At 35.4% G+C, this 21,186-nt stretch overlaps 1 protein-coding gene across 1 annotated transcript in view; it reads left to right on the top strand.

Moving 5' to 3' along the window:
- The window catches only part of LOC145067237 (uncharacterized), a 39,588-nt gene extending 19,574 nt beyond the window's left edge, over window positions 1-20,014 (top strand). The window contains exons 2-8 of the mRNA XM_079014422.1: window positions 16,988-17,087; window positions 17,137-17,479; window positions 17,575-18,054; window positions 18,215-18,458; window positions 18,574-18,759; window positions 18,853-19,709; window positions 20,010-20,014. Of these exons, the coding sequence (XP_078870548.1) occupies window positions 16,988-17,087; window positions 17,137-17,479; window positions 17,575-18,054; window positions 18,215-18,458; window positions 18,574-18,759; window positions 18,853-19,709; window positions 20,010-20,014 (2,215 nt within the window). The remainder of the gene's footprint in view (window positions 1-16,987; window positions 17,088-17,136; window positions 17,480-17,574; window positions 18,055-18,214; window positions 18,459-18,573; window positions 18,760-18,852; window positions 19,710-20,009) is intronic.
- Window positions 20,015-21,186: the final 1,172 nt, after the last annotated feature.

Raw genomic sequence — 21,186 nt, 5'->3', positions numbered from 1 at the left:
GAGAGGCTCTAGAATTTTCAGCCATAGGCTATCTAATGGAAGGGTTAAGGCTTGCTTGGTCCTTAAGCAAAACAATTAGGGTTTCCTTATCCTAACCCTAGCTTTGGCTCTAAGTCACCTCACTATATAAAGACCCTTTGACTTATGATTTTTGGCCACCTTGAAACCCTAGAAAGTTCTAGCCCAAATTTATACCTTCTTCTTCCTTCTCATAACTCATCTTCTTACTAAGTGTGTTTGTGAACCATTAGAGGTATTACACTTTTGATACTTGCTCTCAAGCTTCAAGATCTACAAGGTTTTGGATTGTTATTACTACATACCAATCAAAGGTTTGTATCTTAATCCTTATCATGTGATTTTCGATTATAATACATAGACCTAGGGTTTGCATGTTGTTGTTTATATTTTATGTTCAATTAGAGAAGACATAGATCAAAATAGGGTTGCAGGCACACATAGGATTGTATGTTATGCTAAATCCCATCAGTGGTAACTTATAATCTCTTCATTACCTTCTTTGTGCTTAATTCTTGTTCAAACTTGTAATTTTCTTGATCCTCAACTTTGTGTGTGTGTGTGTGTGTGTGTGTGTGTGTGTGTGTGTATATATATATATATATATATATATATATATATATATATATATATATATATATATTGTTTTTGTTGTTTTGGCTAAAAGCACATGCTTCTTGCTTAAACCAACGATGCCCCATTCCCTTTAGTTGAAGTGGACGTCATAATAAACTTCACACAACTAAATTTGTAAAATAATGTTTTGTTTATGTAACACCCGAAATCAGAAAGTTCAAGTAAGGAAAGGAAAACCCCTAAGTTAAAGAGGGTTGACTCGTCGAGTCCAGGGAGGAACTCGACGAGTCGGAGCGAGATCCGGGTGTAAAGCAAGTGACCGACTCGGCGAGTCGGCAAGTGGATTCGGCGAGTCAGGTCTGGGTTGGGAAACCCTAATTTCGGGACTTGGTACCCTATTTAAGCATCTTAATCTCTTCCCTAGGGCTCATTTGCGGCCCTATAGTCTAGAACCAGAAACCCTAAGCCTCCATTGTTGCTCAATCAAGCTTTCTTGCCAATTTTGGGTGATTTGAAGGAAGAAGGAGGAAGGCACACATTGGGGATTCAAGAATTGGTAGTAGATCCAGAGTTTGTGAGGTCTTCCAGAGCTTTTGAAGGTAATGAGTCGCTACCTTTCCTCTTTTGCATATAGATCAACCTTTATCATGGGATTTGGGGCTTTTAGGACAAGTTTATGAACCATTTCGAGTTAGAAGCCCAGATCTGAAGTTGCTACTTCAGATCTATGTGTATCTTGGCCTAGAGAATCATAAAGCATCAGTCTATGGATTGATTATTGAGCCCCTTTGTCTTAAACCCTAGTTTATGGTGTATGGTGCCTAGATCTCCTTCCCTACACGTAAAGTTTGCAACTTTACGTGGGGAATAGGCTTGGGAAGGGTAGATCTGCAGTATGGAGTCCATGCATGACTCAAAAGTCCTCTGCATGTATGAAGATCTGAATAGACTCGGCGAGTCCTTCGAGTGGAATCGGCGAGTAGCTTGAAGATGAGGAGGAACTCGACGAGTGAGATGAACAGCTCGTCGAGTCGGATGAAGTTAGGCATGAACTCGGCGAGTTGGATGAAGATTTCCTTGGGCTCGGCGATTCTATTCTTGGACTCGGCGAGTCAGGTCGAGTAAACCCCAAACCCTTCGAGTTGAAACTCAAATCAGCGAGTTGGGTGGAGACTCAGCGAGTTGGACAGGTCAGGACTCGGGAATAGCTGACTCGGCGAGTCATGGACTGACTCGGCGAGTCGAGTCGCGAATAGAAAGACCCTGAGCATATGAACTCGGCGAGTTATTAGGTGGACTCGGCGAGTAGGGTTGACCTGAAAGGTTGACTTTGACCAGGAGTTTGACCTTGACTGGAGTTGACCTAGTTGACCTTTGGAGGACAGTTGGACTAAGTGTTATATTGACATTGGTAGCTCGAGGAGCTAGTGGAGCAGCGGTTCGGAGTCAGAGGTCGGGTAGCTGTCAAAAGGATTAGCAGCATCAGTCCAGCAGTCTCAGGTGAGTTTCCTTCCAGTAGGAACGGGTCTAAGGCCACAATGCCGACCCGTTTAGCTAGTAGCAGTTTCCGGATTTTGATCTGATGCAGTATTTAGTATGTTTGATGCCTTCGTGGCTCAGACAGGAATTATGTGTTATGTGTTCCGGGCCACGGCCCGATGTAGTAAGCAGTATATGTGTGCTCATGTAGTGATATGTTTATGCTATGTTCTGTTCAGTTAGCCCGGACTTCGGTCCGATGCAGGGGACAAGGTCCCAGTTAGTCCGGACTTCGGTCTGATGCAGGGGACAAGGTCCCAGTTAGTCCGGACTTCGGTCTGATGCAGGGGGCAAGGCCCCAGTTAGCCCGGACTTCGGTCCGATGCAGGGGACAAGGTCCCAGTTAGTCCGGACCTCGGTCCGATGCAGGGGGCAAGGCCCCAGTTAGCCCGGACTTCGGTCCGATGCAAGGGACAAGGTCCTAGTTAGTCCGGACTTTGGTCCGATGCAGGGGGCAAGGCCCCAGTTAGCCCGGACTTTGGTCCGATGCAGTGGGCAAGGCCCAGTATGTGCTTTATATGTTATTGTATGGTATGTGGTAGATTGGGGGAGCTCACTAAGCTTCGTGCTTATGGTTTTCAGTTTTGGTTTCAGGTACTCGGTTTTCAAAGGAGGAGCTCGGGAAGATTGCAGTGCACACACCATAGTCGGTTAGCCTGGGAATGTTTGACTCTGATAATGATATTATGTTTTGAATTAATACTCGAGAAATTATGTTATGACTTATGATACAGTTTTTATAAATATGATTTTAGTAATGTTTTTAAAGAATTTTTTTTTTAGTTGTGATTTTTGGGTCGTTACAGTTTAAGAACTTAAACATATAAGACCATGAAAACTAATCCACAATGTAGAACTCTATAGCCTTTGGTATGTCATGTGTTATTATCTCTAAAAATAATTATATGTATGTTTCCATTTTATGCATCTTTTATTGTAGTTTTATTAAAATTTTGTATCATGTTTTATGTATTTGTGTGTGCATTAGTTTAAATAATGTTCAACTCATGTTTTTCGTTAGTATTCTCGTACCACTCGTGTCCTTCCGGATATTTCGAGTGAAACAATATTTTGGGAGTAGCTTAGATGAATATTTAGAGCTTAATGGAGCTAAAATACCTCAGGAAGAATTGGTATCGAATTCTTAAAGGAGCAATTGTAACATCCTGATGCTAAGGTACTTCAAATTTCAACCCTTTAATTTATTTATATTGAAATTGGTCCTAAAGTTCACGAATTATATGCAAAAAGGGCCTTAATGGAATTTTGGCAAATAATGGCTTTAGAGTACGTCATGCATACATGGTGTATGCTAAGCATACAAGGGTGTGCCCTAGTATGCTGGGTGTACTTCCTAATTGGGGAAACCCTAATTTTTAGGGTTTGGCTGGTATTTAAGCATCCTTATGGCCTCATTTCCCTTCACCTTCACAGCCTCCACCCTTTCATTCGTCTTGTTACCCTAGAATCACCTTTTGAAGCCATTTCAAGCCTTAAAGCGCGTGTTTTTTTGTTTGAATAATAAGGAAGGAAGCCAAGATTGTCCTTGGAGAGTGAGGCACTTTGAATCTGGGATTTACTCTTCATTTTCTACCCTTCAAAGTTATAAAGCTTGCATCTTGATATTTTAATCTTGTAGATCTAGAAATGAGTGTTTTAGTGATACTTTTTGGGTCCCAAATGTCTTATCTTGAACATGGAATGTTCTTGACAATTTGTGTCTTTTCAAACCCTCGAAGGGGTCCTAAGCCATAAAAATGAAGTCCCATTGGTTAGTTTTGCTCAATGCATGTTGTAGAAGGTATTTATAGATTAATAACTTGAGTTAAGCTCTTATTAGATATGTAAAGTCATAAAGTTGGAAACTTTATGACTCTAGAGTATAATTTGGCAATGGATCTGAAGTTGGAACATAAGTTCTTAAGCCATTAAGCTCTTAACAAGATTTTTGGGCATTGTGAGGGTATGCCACGCATACTCTGAGTACACTCTACTTACGAGGTCAAACATGTTGGATTAGTGTCTAAGTCCATAACTATAATTGATATGTACTTGACCCGAGAGTAGCATGGTCCATTTGGGTTGCATGTCACCGGAACAATCTAAAGGATGGATAATTGAGAAGAGGTTATTTATGATTTATTAATATATTATAATTTCTAATATATTAATATGAAATCATATTATTTGATTAGTATTGATCAAGAATTAGTTTGTAATTAATTTTGTGATCAAAAGAGACTAATTAAATATATGGGGATTGATTATGTAAATAATTCATTCTTGTAATATGGGCTTGTGATCCATTGTTCCTTATGTTGGGCTAAACCCATGAGGTAACCCATGGATGATCCATGGAGGTTTAAACCCATGGAACATGTGGAATATGGAAGGTCATTCACATTAGGATTTGCGTGGTGTAACCCTAATTAAGCCACACTATATAAGAACCCTCTAGCTCATGAAATTGGCACTAGTGGAAAGACAATAGGGCAAGCCAATTTTATGAGCGCAAGTGACCTCTTCTCAAGTTCTTCCATTGTTGGTGGTGCTGTGTGATTCCATTTGAGGTGCAACACTTGGGGCACTATGTTCTTAAAGGTCCAAGGTTCCAACTACACTAAAAGGTATGTCATATAACTTGTATTTCATGTTGTTTATGCTTCATTGTATGCTAGTTAGGATGATGATTTGGAATATTGAATTTATGCATGTATAATAGAGAAAACATAGATCCAAAGCACATAGGGTTGCATGTACACCATAGGAGTGTTAGAATGCTCAAAACCCTTCAGTGGTATCAAAGCCTGGGTTGTTTTCAATTATACTTGATGCTACTTGTTGTTTAAGCTTGAAATATCATTTTTCTGCTGTTCTAGATAGTGGACTTGCCGAGTCCGGACTCGCCGAGTCCAAGCACAAATCTAACCAACTCGCTGAGTTTGTTCTTGCACTCGATGAGTTAGTGCTCCAGAGTGCAGATTTTCGACTTTTAAGGCTAGAATTGGACTAAGATCATTACCCTAAACTGTTTTTGGTCTTATAAACCTGTTTTTGATGTGGTAATGATCATGCTTATCCAATTCATAAGATAATTGTCAAAGTTTCATGTTTTGTATTAGTATATATGATTAGGGTAATTACATGAAATTTGTTTGATATAAATTATCTTGTTCATATGAGTTTAATCTAGATCATGGACATTATTTAACATGCTTGTTAGTTTATTTGATGATTTTTATGGCCTTTAATGTACTCCATAACTTATCCTCAAGTTATGGAAAATGAAAAGTTTTTCTTTTAAAGAATTCACTAAACTCATAGGTTATGATGTTGAAGAGTCCTTTTCCATAAATGTTTTTATGAACTCCATAACTTGTCCTCAAGTTATGGATTCTCAAGACTCTTTTCATTAAAGCCTATATTAAACTCATATGTTATGGATTCCAAAAGTTTTTTGAAAAGTTTAAAACTTGCCCTCAAGTTTTGGAATTTGTAAATGTAGAGCCTTCTTTAGAAACATTTAGTTCCAAACCCTGGAATTTTAAAAGTTTTAAATTCAATCCTTCTCCTATTATAATATTATAGGTTTAATATATATATATATATATATATATATATATATATATATATATATATATATATATATGTATAAGAGTAAAGTCAGTCTTACCGTTAGTAGGCTTCATTCACAAAGTCGGTCTATAAGGGGGGGGGGGTGGTATAAGGTTACTGCCTATAAAATGACAGTTTAATGGGTGTCCACTCTCACCCACCGCTTCCTTGACTGGTGGAGGGTCGTTAGTGGAACGGGTAGGATATGACTCTAATTCTCCCTTCATTAAAAGTATAATGATAAATATAAAGTAACTAAACACTTATAAATTCCCAAATCTTAGTTACTTAGGAAAATGTGAATATGGTGCTAACTCATGAAATTGCACTTTGCACCTTGTTAAGTCGTTAGTAGAGCGTGTATGGTTAACTATCACACTAATCTGGACTGACAGTGTGTGGCAAAGGGTAGCTTGATGTTAATCATAGATCAATGGAGCGTGTGTGGTTAACCGACACATTGATTAGGTTGTTGTAACATTGGGTGTACCAAGCTAATTTGCATGGTTATTCACACCTTGTTTGTGATCCTCAACATCCCAGTCACAAAATTGAAGGGCACAATCGAGATTTAAACATGCCATTGAATTGTTCAATGAATCTCAAAGGATCTAGGAGTTTCAATTCATTTAAATCCTAAAATTCTCTTTCGTTTTTCGTGGTGGAAATTGGTAAATCGTCATTTACCTGCCTTCAAATATTTTGCAGTTTGGATTTCGACATCCCTCTTCCAAATTGTATAATATTGTGTTGGGTGCTAGCCTTAATATTTCATTTGGGTGTTATATTAAGGACTTAAATCAACTAACTTGAATTTCTCCCATTGTATATGTCTAGTTCAGACAATTATGGTCTTCCCAAATCTTTTGGAACAATCTTTCCTCTTGAAGATGATGTTCCACGGTTGGATTGTGGAAGTCATACTTCACTTCCTTCACCTCCTCCAATAATTATCCCTAACCCACAAGTTCTAGGTCATTCAAATCCCTATTGGCAGGAAGGAAAGTCTGTATGTGCTCACATCTTGGAGATGAAGTTACATATTGACAAGCTGGGAAAGTCGGGTGTCGAAGTCTCAAGGAAGTTGGTTGTTGTCTGGGTTCATCAATCACTTCCTGAGTCATATAGTAAGTTCATTAAGGACTACTATGTGAAAGACCATGACATGACCTTTATTGATCTTACCTATTTGCTTGTTGCTACTGAATCAACAATGATTTAATGCACTGGAAAAGAAAGTTTGATTGGAAGATCTACTCCCCAAACTTCCATGGACATTTACAATGGAAACATTGGAAGTCCATAAAAGATTTCTCTTTCCAAGGGAAAGAGAAAGGCTAAGTCTGAGATTGTCCCGTGTACCATTCCCAAAGAGTCCATATGTTCCTGTTTCCAAGGGAAGGGGCATTGGTTGCGAAGCTGCCCTGACTACCTGAAAGATTTGAGAAAAGGTAGAATCGAAAAGTTTGACTCTGCTTCAGGTAAGTCTACTATCCAACTCCATTAAGTTCCTAATTGTTGATACATAATACGTGATGTGACTAGGTCGCATCTTGATGTTTTGTAGAATCAAAGCAAAGAGAAGGAAGCTTAAAGGAAGAGTATGTTGAATCTGGTTGCGAAGATAGATTTCAATCGCATGGTTCGATGGTCGGATTTTTGAGCTGCTGCTTAAGAGTTGTGATAGATTGCTTAGAAATATGCCGTAACATAGTTTTCATTTGGAATTGCTTTTTAAGGAAAAGTTTTTCCACATTTTTATAAATAAATTAAATTTTGCTTTGTTTTTTGTATTATATCTCCTTGCAATGGCATTTGTGAAAATTGATGTTTGTGTATTTCTATGTTAGCAATATGAATTTGATTCTTTTGTTTGTGGTAATGTCGAGTATTTGCCAAATAAGGAAAGATTCTCATCACCCAAGTTTTAAATGGACAGAAACTTGGAATCAAGTTGTATTGTATGATGAATGAGAATTTTCATCATTGGTAAATTAAGACCGATTCCTTGTTCACATGTATATGCGAGTCAAGTGAAGGACTAGGGGATCGGGTACACTGGGTGTGCGCTGGTCAAGATCCGCCACAAAGAACGATAAGACTATTCGTCATGATTTACTAAAGTTTAGTAAATATGGTTATGCTTACAAGTTTAAGTATAATTCTGAATACTGGAAAAGTTTCAATGTATGGCAGAACGATTGAGAAGAATCAAATTAGACAGAAAGATAGAAGTTTCTCTAATCTGAAAAGTTGGGGGAGTACTTTAGTATCGTGTTTTATGATCATCTTAATGATTATGGAAAACCATATCACAATTGACCATCTAAGGAGATCTTAGTGCACTCTTATTGCTAAGAAGAAGATTCATAAATTATTGAAATGGTTAAATCAAGAAGATGAGTCATACTTCGTTCCAAAACAATTCTTAGAGTCATACTCCAAGATTGTAATTTGAGTGAAATAATCTTAAGAAAGGTTTAAAGACTTGTCAAATGTAGAGTAAAATGTTTTTTACTCTTGTACATTTGAAATTGGTAAGTTGTGATGTCTTGGATAAGACAAAGACCAACCATGACCAGTTATTTGAAGTGTTAGTCTTGATTAGAATCCACACTAACTCTTGAATATTTTTTTGTCAAGGAATGGTTCATGACAAGTGAATCTTATATGTGAAGAGGTCAGTGGGAGTCTTAAAGATCTTGAAAGTTGCACGAACTAATCAAGAGTTAAACCTACTGTTAAACACTAGCACACGAATTGAGGTTTCTAACCTATCGTGTTGACATATTCTTGTTTCCGTGCCCATTCCAATTAAAGTTGAATATGCATGTGAGTTCTATGAGTTCTCAGTTGTTTGCATAACAACTTGGAAGCAATGGTAGGCCCTTGTGCTGCCAGGTGGCAAGAAATTAAGATTGAACAAGTTCAGTCCATATAGGTTTGGATTTGTCACTAAACTTGTCTTGTGATTATGGTTATGACAAATTCACATGGATAGGAACACATACACCATAAAATCTAAGTGTCATAAGGTTTCTCTCCAATTCATGAAAATGATTGTGAGGAAACGCTTTCATTAAGTAGATTTTAAGGAGATAGCAATTGTGATATTTGCATTCTTAAATTCGATTATGATTACGACATCCCTCTTCATAGTTCGAATTGTGAGAAATGGAAAAGGGTCTAAACATTTGAGACTTATTGCTGTAAGTTCTTAAATTGTTTAGACACAAGTGTGAGCTATCTAAGGAAAGGTGTATGAGTTTGAGAAGCCTAGATAAAGTTTTATCGGAGCATCTCGTATAAAAATATGAACTTTGGTAAGAATGTCAATAAGTATTGATTTCTAGAAGTCTTGCTGATTTCTGAGTACATGTCAAAGCTAGTGGCAACATAAGTGTTATGCTGGTAAGATAATAATTATCATGCTAGTGAGAGCATAATTATTATGGTAAGTGTTGCAAGTTAGCAATGTTAATTATAGAAAACAAAAGTTTCAATTCGCAAAGTTGTGGGTTTGAAAAGTTGTTTTGCTATAATTAAGGGAGAGGAATTTATACTTCATTTCAAAATCTAAAAACTTAGATTGAGCTTTTTAATCAAATTTCGTAATATATATATATATATATATATATATATATATATATATATATATATATATATATATATATATATATATATATATATATATATATATATATATATATATGAATGTTATGTTGGAATGGTTCAACATAAGGAAACTCTATATATGGAAATGTTAATTGCGTTCTCAAAATTTGATTATGATTACGACATCTCTTTTCATAATCAAAATTATGAGAATATGGCAAATAGAAATATTATAGCAAAAGGCTGACAAAGTATCATGTCTTTATGTTAGACATTATGAATCGCATCCCGTATGCTTCGGGTATAGGATCGATTGATTATGCTATAATATTCTCGCGTTCTAAATTTTCCAAATGCCTAGGGCATTAAGTGGGAAAAAGGACTAGAACTGGATATGTCTAAAGTGGTTAACAACTATTATGGACAATCTAAGGTTCGCCAAGGATTGGTCGCTTAAGGACAACTGGAAGTATAGTAATTGATGGACCATATTGATATTATTATGAATAGACAAGAGTCTATTAATAATGACTTATCGTATGGCAAATATGGAATGTTTCCATATTGAGAGTCGAAGAATAGATGAGAAAGTTAGAAACTTTTATGCAATAAGGATGTTCAAAGGAATTTACTTTGAATTTGAGTTTTCATTTCCATGGAATTGTCCTGTAACAATCTCCAAAGGAATATTTTGTAATATCATTGGCCAAGTCTCTGTGACTTTCGGTACCTACACATTACAAAAGGATCATTGTATGATAGTTTAGAATCTAATACTTTCTAGCAATGACAAGAATTTGGAATTCGTACACTTGCAATAAGGATTTGGAATTGTGAAATGAGCATCATTGAAATGTTTTTCAATATTTCACAAAGGACCATAGACAAACATAATGTGCATGCTTGGTGCATGACATAACTATTGTTTAGACAAACATAGTGTGTATGCTTAGAGCATGGCATAACTATTGTTCTAATTCAAGTATTAAGTTGATTATTAGAAACATTATACGATGGATAACGAGTAATCAATATGACTCAAAAGTTTTGGGGCCATATAGGATTAGTATCATTCTTGTGTTTCACTTTGCATGTTTTGACTTCCCGAATTACTAGGTTATTCAAACCATCCACAGTCGATCATACTTTGGAAGTAGGTATTGAGGCAAGACTATCATGAATGGGTCTGTAGTTTGTCTAGGACAAAGTGGCTGTAGTGTTCATGAGTACTCCTAGAATAAGATTCGAGTATTGGATTCAACCCACGCTCATTTGAATCACTTCATGGATTTTATCACGAGTGATCATGAGACGATAATATCTTATATTCTTGAGACGAAGACATGTGAGTTGTAGTTGTAAGTTAGTTGCACATTGACATATGTAAACGCAGTAGTAACTTGGATGTCATAAAACATATCGTTGTGTTTAATTTGATGAGTAAGTATAAGCGATCATTTGGATCGAAGTTTATCCGTTCCTTTTATCCCATGTGGATAAAAGCGATATTTGTGGGCCCCTCGATGATTTAGTGATGACACACCTAAGTGCTTGGCCAAGCCTGGACTTATTTGATTTGTTTAATTAGTCAGTCGTCATAAATCAGAAATCGGGAAACAACATATGGACAGAGAGAATGATTAAAATCCATGTCTCAGTCCATACGATATCTAGAATGGAGGAGTATATGATCCCTTATCTAATGAACACGTCATTGACTAGGTCAGAGTTCGACAACAGCTTTTAAGAGCTACGATTTCTAGTTGGGTTGTGGAGTCATACTTGTAATAATAGTTATTAGACTTATCCAAGTGGGAGACTGTCAGATTAATGTCTAAGTCCATAACTATAATTGGTATGTACTTGACTCGAGAGTAACATGGTCTATTTGGGTTGCTTGGTACCGGAACAATCTAAAGGATGGATAATTGAGAAGAGGTTATATATGATTTATTAATATATTATAAGTTCTAATATATTAATATGAAATCATATTATTTAATTAGTATTGATCAAGAATTAGTTTGGAATTAATTTTGTGATTAAAAGAGACTAATTAAATATATGGGGATTGATTATGTAAATCCTTGATTCTTATAATGCGGGCCTGTGATCCATAGTTCCTTATGTTGGGCTAAACCCATGTGGTAACCCATAGATGATCCATGGAGGTTTAAACCCATGGAGCATGAGGAATATAGAAGGTCATGCACATTAGGGTTTGCATGGTGTAACCCTAATTAAGCCACACTATATAAGAACCCCTCTAGCTCATGAAATTGGCACTGGTGGAAACACAAGAGGGCAAGCCGATTTTATGAGGGCAAGTGACCTCTTCTCAAGTTCCTCCATTGTTGGTGGTGTTGTGTGATTCCATTTGAGGTGCAACACTTGGGGCACTAAGTTCTTAAAGGTCCAAGGTTCCAACTACACTAAAAGGTATGTCATCTAACTTGTATTTCATGTTGTTTATGCTTCATTGTATGCTAGTTAAGATGATGCTTTGGAATATTGAATGTATACATGTATAATAGAGAAAACATAGATCCAAAGCATCTAGGGTTGCATGTACACCATACGAGTGTTAGAATGTTTAAAACCCTTCAAAACACCCCAATGGTGGTCAACTGCAAGGGTTGGAGTACGCTCATTGTATCTCCGAAGTACGCCCCATGTACTCACACTGGGTCATCCCAGATGAGGTTACTCGGTTGGGTTGACTCGACTGGGTTGACTCAGTTGACATAGTGGGTTTGACCAGTTGACTTTGATCAAGTTTGACCATTGAGGGTATTTTGGAATTTTGATGGAAATGGTCTTTGGTGGGATTAGGTGCTGATCAAGTTTACTTAGTTTAGACCCTATAGGGTCAGACCTAGTGAACCGAGGATCACCAAGAGGAACCTCAATAAACCCCACATCCAAAATGAAGTAGTTGAAACACTTTGCAGAAAACGAACAAACCTATGAACCCATCATATTTGAAGCATCTCGAACCTCATTCAGATCACCTATAAGAATCAAGTCATATTTTTTAGCCCTGATTAAAAGAAGAATAGTAGATCAAACCTATTTCTTATCATTAACGTCTTGTGGAGCACATACAATAATGATAACAACCTCAAGCCCTGTAGGCATCAACATAGCTTCAATTGCAACAAAATAATCACAAGGATCGGTGTTTTCTTACAAAAAATTGATGGATCCCAAAGAACTAAAATACCCCCGAAAAGACCCTAAGAATGGGAGCACTCAAACTGAAAGGAAGAATTTCCCCAGAAATCCCTAACCATGGCTAAATCCATTTTTTCCATTCCCATCTCCTGAATCCCAATGACATTTACACGATACTTATTAAATAGATTTTTTTAGTCCAAGACGGCTTTTCTTGGTTCCCAACCCCTTATTAATCTAATATATTGGTGAGGGATCTGTGTTTTCTATGGAGTTGTCTTTGTCATCTTGAAAAAAATAAGGTTCAAACATATTACAGCTACTATTTTTGGATTCTTTTCAATACTCTCATCTTTCTTTTCAATCTTCTGATCATCAGATCAAATGAGAAAATTTTGAAATAAATTCATATTATAATCGGATATTATAGACATCTATATATTTATATAACTAGAGAAAAATTCATGAAACATGAATGCTAATAATTAATTAAGAATATAACACATTATTATGTGACATCCCCAAAATTACGGCCAGAATAGACCGATTTCATTTATGCTTTTTAAAATTATTTTAGATTAAATCCTTTTGATTTAAAAGAGTTGCGGAATTTGTTCCCAAAACAAAATATGATAAAATAATATTTATCAAAGCGTTTCATCAAGAGATGCATTTTCATTATATAATCAAAACTCGGGATGTCATGTTCCGATACAGACCATAAAGCATAAACGATAACATTACAAGTCATTCAACAAATATATACATATACAGACTTGTAAACAAAACACCTTGATGATTCAACCATCTTATGCCCTCGCGCCACTACCTGTGATACGAATAAACTAAGTGGGTCAGGCTTGGGAGCCTGGTGAGCATATAGGGTTTTCAACCCACAATAAATAATTATATTTAATTTCACCAACCAACAATAACCCGATTACGCATTCCCGTTATCCTCACTTTATGTCCCTAAAACAACATCTATCTCAAGGGACCTAATCTAGGATTTTCATCAGGATGGACATTACTGCTAAGGGGTTTCCTCAACAATTGATATCCTAAAGGCAACCATGAGGGGGATAGAGTACACCGGTGAACACATCGTTCACACCACCTACAGGTTATGAACCTGCTAGCGTTCCACAGGACTGTCTAGAAAGAGTCTGTGGTCGTTATCCATACGCTGCTGAATAACTAAATCAACAACAATATCATTGAGGCCTCTCATCTGTTTATCACACATCAACTATATACCCATGTTCTACCCAACATATTAGTAGACAAAAATATATATATTTTTATACATAGTTTAAAACCTGTATAGCATTCTCATTCAATACATATTCCAATCAACAGATGAGACACATACACATAACATGTATTTCATAGAGAATAAATCATATCTATGAGATAGAAGAAAGTGAATATACATTCACACCTATAACAACAAAATATATACACATAACACGTATATCGTATAAAATAATTCATAGTTATGCATTAGAAGAAAGTAACTACACACTCACTTGATCAGAAGATGATTGGACAGCACTACGACTTGTAGAAGTAGTATTCTTCGATAGATCTGGAAGATCTTCACAAAAACCAGGCTTCTCGCGAGCAGCGCTTCGACTTGGGAATTGCACTTCTCGGGATCTTCAGGGCCTCGGGACTTGCTTCGGGGCTCGGGATTGATACCGGGGCTTCGGGGGTACTTCATTGCACGTAAATCGATGCAATACAGGTGAGAGATGAGAGAATGAGCAACCAAACTCGGCTGACCCTTCAAATCTATTTATAGGGCAAAACTGGCCCTTGCCACGTCGTGATACCTTTTTCCATGTCGTGGGATTGGTCGTCACTGCATGCGTCATCGCAAGTTGCATCTGGGGGACTCCTGGAGGTGTCAAAAAACTGGCCACGTCGTGGCACTGCTTGCCATGTCGTGGTATCTGACAGTTTTGGGGTTTCGCGCCCCGAACTTTAGAAATTCATAACTTTCGCATACGAATTCCGTTTTCAACGTTCTTTATATCGACGCGAAGGTGAGATTATGCTCTACAACTCTTGTTTAGACTCCATTGGCTAATTTTGACTTGATTTTTAATATATTATAAGTATATTACTTATATATTATTTTTAGTAGGTCGGGACAGGAAAACTCTGTTCGAAATTCATAACTTCTTCATCTGAACTCCGTTTTCGTCTGTCTTTTTATCGTTGGACTACTATCAGTGAGATCTTCAATTCTCATTTAGAATTTTTTGGCTAAATATCACTCGATCTCTATTTCGAGTATTCGGGCTGCATACCGCTAAGTCGAAACTTCGAAAAATCATAACTTCCTCATATGAAGTCAGATTTGGGCGTTCTTTTCATGCACGCTCTCGGTTTAAGAAACTCTACAACATTCTTTTAGATCACTAAGGCTAAATATCGCACTAACGTAAATTTCACTTTTTACGTCATTCAGCGTTGTCGGTTCTGTCGCGAAACTTCGACAGGTCATAACTTCTTCGTTATAACTCGGATTTCAACATTCTTTATATATTCGGAAACCTCGTTTCAACTACTACAACATTATCCATAGATATCAGCTTTATCTAACATTTCATTTTGACGCTTATTTTTATTCTTAATTAAATTAAGACACACAATTAAGCACATAACACATAATATTCAAATAATACACTTATATTATTTCAAAACGGGTTACAAAGGTTAACCTGGACTACTATATCAATATTAATGACGAGCCCTGAAACACAGACGTTACATATTAGATTATGATTTTAATAGAAATCTATTTTTCTAAGAGATCATCAATATTGTTCAAAGCAAGTGTGAATGGTATATGCGTCGACTTGGACTCCGCCAACAACCTAGTCATTGAAAATTCTTCTAATTTTGGTTAATCTAAAGAGAAAAAACTAGTAAATGATCTAAATTCGCTATTGTATGATTAAGTATCTTAGATTATCTTTGGAGAACATTTTTAATCATTCCTCTACGAGATAAACTTATCAGCGGAGGTGAGAGATAGTGATAGAGACAAGAAATGTTTAACGATGTTGCGTGGTTTAAGTAGATGCTTGCTCGACTGTTGAGATTTCCTCGAGACATTTTCATAGTTTTGTTTTCTCGAGGCGGCGATAACAGATAAACGTCAACTTTGATTTTTTGTAAATATAGAAGTCAGTCGCGAATGTTGTGAGAAAAGGGAAAGAGAAGTGCCAAACTCAACAAAAAATTAATGGTAATGTGTGCAAAAAAGTAAGGATTTTATTTTATTTTATTTTATTTTGTAAAGAATGTAAAATTTATTATTCTCGGACATTTTTTCTAGGGGATAATGCTTTCAAAGGGTTATGTGTTTTTGTTTTGTATATTTTTAATCATTTATTTATATTATTATACACATTTAATTATTTATATTTTTTTACACGTTTAGTCATATATTTTTATTTTGTATACATATGACCATTAAATGTAATTGTTATATCTTATATGTATACAAAATAAAAAAACATAAGTGATAAAATATATAAAAAAAAGTATAAATGACTAAAGATGTACAAAATAAACATAAATAAATGAATATATATAAAAACTAAAATATGTTATCCTTTTAAATCAATACTAGTCGTGAGACCCGTATATTATACGGGTTGATTAAAACAAAATGTTAAATAGGAACGATTAAAGGAGAAGTTTATTTGAATTTGAAAATTTGAAATAAATAAAAATTATGAGAAAAAAAACATACAAAAAATAAATAAATTAAAATTATTGTTTAGTTATTAGACCCGTATACTAAACATGTTAATTATAACAAAATGTTAAACACAAAGGTTTAAACTGTAAATTTATTTGAAATTGAAATTTAAATTTAAAATTTAAAATTTAAAATTTGAAATTAATATCATTATGGTAGGTTTAATTTATGGAAACTAAATTAATTAATCCTCCATGATAAATGAAGGTTTTTTTGCCACATCTCAATCTCTTATGAGTTTTGACACTTGTCATTTTGTGGTATTTTTGAAATAAATATTATTTACTTGTCAATTTTTTATTTGTTTTAATTTTAAAATTAAAGTTATTTACTTATATATGTAAAGTATTAAATATCATATATATGATATTAAATTGCAATAAATACGTTTCTTCCTTTCTTATTTTAAAGTTATACATTAAAAAATATTTTCTTTTTACACTTTAATGTTTAATTTTTTTTAAATCAATCCGTATAATATACGGGTCTCACACCTAGTAATATATTAGAAATGGAAAATGAAATAAATGACAAGTGGAAAATAAATATATCTCTAAATTATAAGAAAATGACATGTGGCAAATTGAATGAGAGAAAGACATGTGAGAAAATCATTCTTATTTATTAAGGTATTGTTCATTTGAAAAATAAACTTAAATTTGTTAAAAGCAGAATTAAGGAGTGGCAGTTGCTGATGCGGGAATCTAAAGAGGAGATAAGGAAAAATTGTATTTCCCGTCTTGTTCAAATCGATAAATTGGTGGATGATGGGGTTGCTTCGGTTGAGATTATGACGGAAAGACAAAAATGTTATTTCTAAGGTGGCGGATATTGATAATTCAGATATGTTGGATTGTATTCAAAAGGCAAAAATCAAGTGGTCAGTAGAAGGTGATGAGAATAGAAAATTTTTTCATGGCATGCTAAAAAGAAGAAGAAAACAAATGGCAATTAGAGGCATTTCAATTGATGGGGGGTGGATCACGGAACCCGACTTAGTTAAAAAAGAGTTTTTTGATTACTATCAAAAAAAGTTTCATCATTTCAGTGGTTGTATCCCAAGTAGGGTTAGTTCTTGTTTTACTAAACTTGGTGAAGGAATGGTGCGTGATCTTGAGATTAAATTTAATGAAGAAGAGGTGCGGGTTGCGGTTTGGTCGTGTGGTAGTGACAAATCCCCGGGCCTGATGGGTTCACTTTTCGTTTCTTAAAACAGTTTTGGGAATTATTTAAAAATGATGTTTGTGATATGGTTAAAGAATTCTATAGGACGGGAGTGTTTCCTCGGGGGTGTAACTCGTCTTTTTTAACCTTAATCCCTAAGGTTGAAAATCCTACCGAGATTAAAGACTATAGACCTGTTAGCTTGATTGGTTTGCAATATAAAATAATAGCTAAACTGTTAGCTAATCGGTTGGCTAAGGTGGTAGGAGAGATTTTTCATCGTGTGCAGTCGGCTTTTGTTGAAGGAAGGCAAATTTTGGATGGTGCTTTGATGGTTAATGAGGTAGTTACGTGGGCGACAGCTAAACAGAAAAAGATGATGCTTTTTAAAGTTGATTTTGAAAAGGCATACGATTCGGTATCGTGGGATTATTTAGATTTTATTCTTGATGTTATGGGGTTCGGGGTTAGATGGCAGGATTGGATACGAGGGTGTTTGAGATCTGCTAGATCGTCGATCCTACTCAATGGTAACCCTACTGGTGAATTTCAGATGTATAGAGGTCTCCGTCAAGGTGACCCTTTATCTCCTTTTTTTATTTATTATTGTTATGGATGGGTTGTATGTGTGTTTGGAGGATGCTATTTAGAATGGTATGTTCAAAGGCTTGAATATTGGTGATCAAAATTTACAGCTATCACATTTATTTTATGCTGATGATGCTATTTTTATAGGCGACTGGGATGTTGAAAATGTGTGTGGTCTTGTTCGTATCCTTCGGGTTTTTTTCATTTCTTCCGGCCTACAGATCAATCTTCATAAGTCAAAGATCTATGAGACTGGAGTTTCTACAAATGCATGTCAACAAGTCGCTAATTGTACAGGTTGTGCTCCATATTCATTTCCTTTTTTGTATCTTGGTTTACCTGTTAGGGATAAAATGCATAGGGTGGCAGCTTGGGATACTCTTTTGGATAGGTTTCAAAAAAGACTTTCTGTATGGAAGTCTAGAATGTTATCTATCGGTGGGAGACTCACTTTGGTTAAGTCCGTTTTGGGGAGTCTGGGAATTTATTATTTATCTCTTTTTAAGATGCCAGTTATTGTGTGTCGGAAGTTGGAGAGAATTCGGGCTAGATTTTTTTTGGGGCGCAGAAGATCAAGATCGAATTCTTCAGTGGGTGAAATGGGAGGTTATTTTAAACAAGAAAGAGTATGGCGGGTTGGCGATTGGTAGTTTGAAAGCTTTTAATGAGGCTTTAATTTACAAGTGGAGATGGTGATTCCTAAATGGTGCTAATCTCCTTTGGGTTAGTTTGATCAAAAGTTGTCATGGGAGTGATGGTAGTTTTTCGTTGTCTTCATCTTATAGGTCAAAGTCGGGGGTATGGATGAGGGTGGTTAATTTAGTTTGGAATCTTCATAATAATGGTAAGATTCCTTTTGATTCTATGAGAAGACAAGTAGGTAATGGTGTGAGTATTAGATTTTGGTTGGATGTATGGGTGGGGGATGTTATTTTAAAGGCTAGATTTCCAAGGTTGTTTGCTGTGGCAGTCAATGGTGAGACGGTTATCAGTGATTATTGGGTGGGTAATACTTGGGAGATTCCATGGAGGAGATCGATAAGTGGGGGAGTGTTGGAATCCCATCTTCAGCAATTACATGAGATGTTGGATTCAGTTCATATTACAGATAGAATAGACTCGTGGAGATGGTCTCTTGGGGTGGAAGACATGTTCTCCGTCAAGTCTGCTAGATCTCGTTTAGACCTCATGTCGCTTTCTATGGGTGATAGTCCTACCAGGTGGAATATTTCTCTTTCTATAAAAATTAATATTTTTATATGGAGGCTTATCCTTAATCGCTTACCGACAAGGAGTAACCTTCATCATCGGGGAATTGATGTGTCTACTATTTTATGTCCATGTTGTGGGGAGGTGATAGAAGATGGTGTTCACTTATTTTTGAAGTGTTCGATGGCTCATCAATTATGGCTTAAGTTTGCTAGATGGATAGATCTGACGGCGCCATCCTTTAACTCTATTGAAGATGTTTTTGAGTGGATTGATAGTCAAGCTGTTGCAAATGCTCGGAGATTGATCATTGAGACAACTTGTGCTACTCTAATTTGGGTTCTTTGGACTTATCGGAATGCGTTAGTTTTTAGGATCGTGAAGTACAAAAAAGAGTTGATGTTTGATTCTATTGTCTCATTTTCTTTAATTGGTTTTGTAGTAGGAACCGTAAAGTTAAGAAAACTATAACCGGGTGGCTTCAAAATCTGCTCATGAACTAATTGTTCTCTTTTTGTTTTGGGTAGCTACTAGCTAGCCTTTTTTAATTTCACTGCCGTTCAAAAAAAAAATCTATAGCATACCTAAGTCACATTTATTTATTTTATTATTATTATTTTGTTTTTTTTGTATTTTTTTTTGTATTTTTTTTTTGTTTTTTTTGTTTTTTTTGTTTTTTTGTTTTTTTTTTTTTTTTTTTTTTTTTTTTTTTTTTTTTTTTTTGCAATATTAGTATAGTGGGGCAACCAATAATAATATTTTTTTGTACAATTTAATAAGCTCAAACCGTAATATCTACAAAAGAAAATTAATTAAATACTTTTTTATACAAAACGAGTACACTCCTAAATTATTTTGCCTTGCAGTAAAGTCTAAAGTTTACTTTTCTCCACGTCTTCTTGGAAAAACAGTACACCTTTGCAAGTGCTTTTTATATTTGATGTTTCGGTCCTCTCAAGTTTAAGCTTTTGAAGATATTAGACTTTGTATCATTTTTGGTTCATTTCACGAAATATACATGCCCACTTCCTTTAACAACAAGTTTGATGTATTATCCAACTTTTTCTTAAAGTACGTGTTAAAAGAATACATGTTTAAGTCATCGATCGAACATTGTGGTTTGTTTGAATATTTTTTTTTTAGAATGGTTAACACATACTCTTTAAATCCTACTCATAAACTATAAATATTGTCTACAACAACAGGATTTGAACCCTCAATCCCTCGAAAGAAGAACACATCTTCAACACCTTGTTACTGCTAGACTAAAGTAAATCATATAAATGGTCAATATTGTTTAGAAAACAATGTTTTAAAATCGGTTCGAATCGGTCGGACTGAAACCATGGACGAAAGTGTTTCAACAACAATCAGTATTATGAAAAATTTTAGATCATGAATCAAATCGGACAATTTTTTGAAAAACGGATTGAAACGGTACGACAAAACCGGTAAAAAAACATTTTGAACCGATTTATGAGACTCGTTTGGTTGGATTTCATTTAGCCCGTTAAAAGACAACTCATTTCCAAAACAAATTCAACAACTCAATCGACCAGGTTAAGCGGAGCTTACACAACTCAAATGTTGATCCACACCACTAACATATATAGGGGAATTCTTGCTTTTATATATGTATGTATGTAAAAAGAAATAGAAAATATATAAAAAATTATGGAAGCCGGGTTGAACAGACGGTCGAACCGGAAACCGGCCACCAGACTGGTTCAACTAAAAAACTGGTTTTTAAAATATTGCCAAAAAATACACTGTTAGTAATTTTTTTCTAATGATTCCGTCCCTAAATTTACATTTTATTACGAAAATAGTCCTTATAGTTGACTCGGTCAACTGAATATTGAAATTACATTTTGTCTTATATTAATTTTTTTTAAATGACAAATTAGTTA

Source organism: Lactuca serriola, chromosome 8, assembly GCF_051521515.1.
Source record: "Lactuca serriola cultivar US96UC23 chromosome 8, Lser_US96UC23_V15, whole genome shotgun sequence".
Classification (NCBI taxonomy): Eukaryota; Viridiplantae; Streptophyta; class Magnoliopsida; order Asterales; family Asteraceae; genus Lactuca; species Lactuca serriola.
This window is presented reverse-complemented; position numbering and strand designations above follow the sequence as displayed.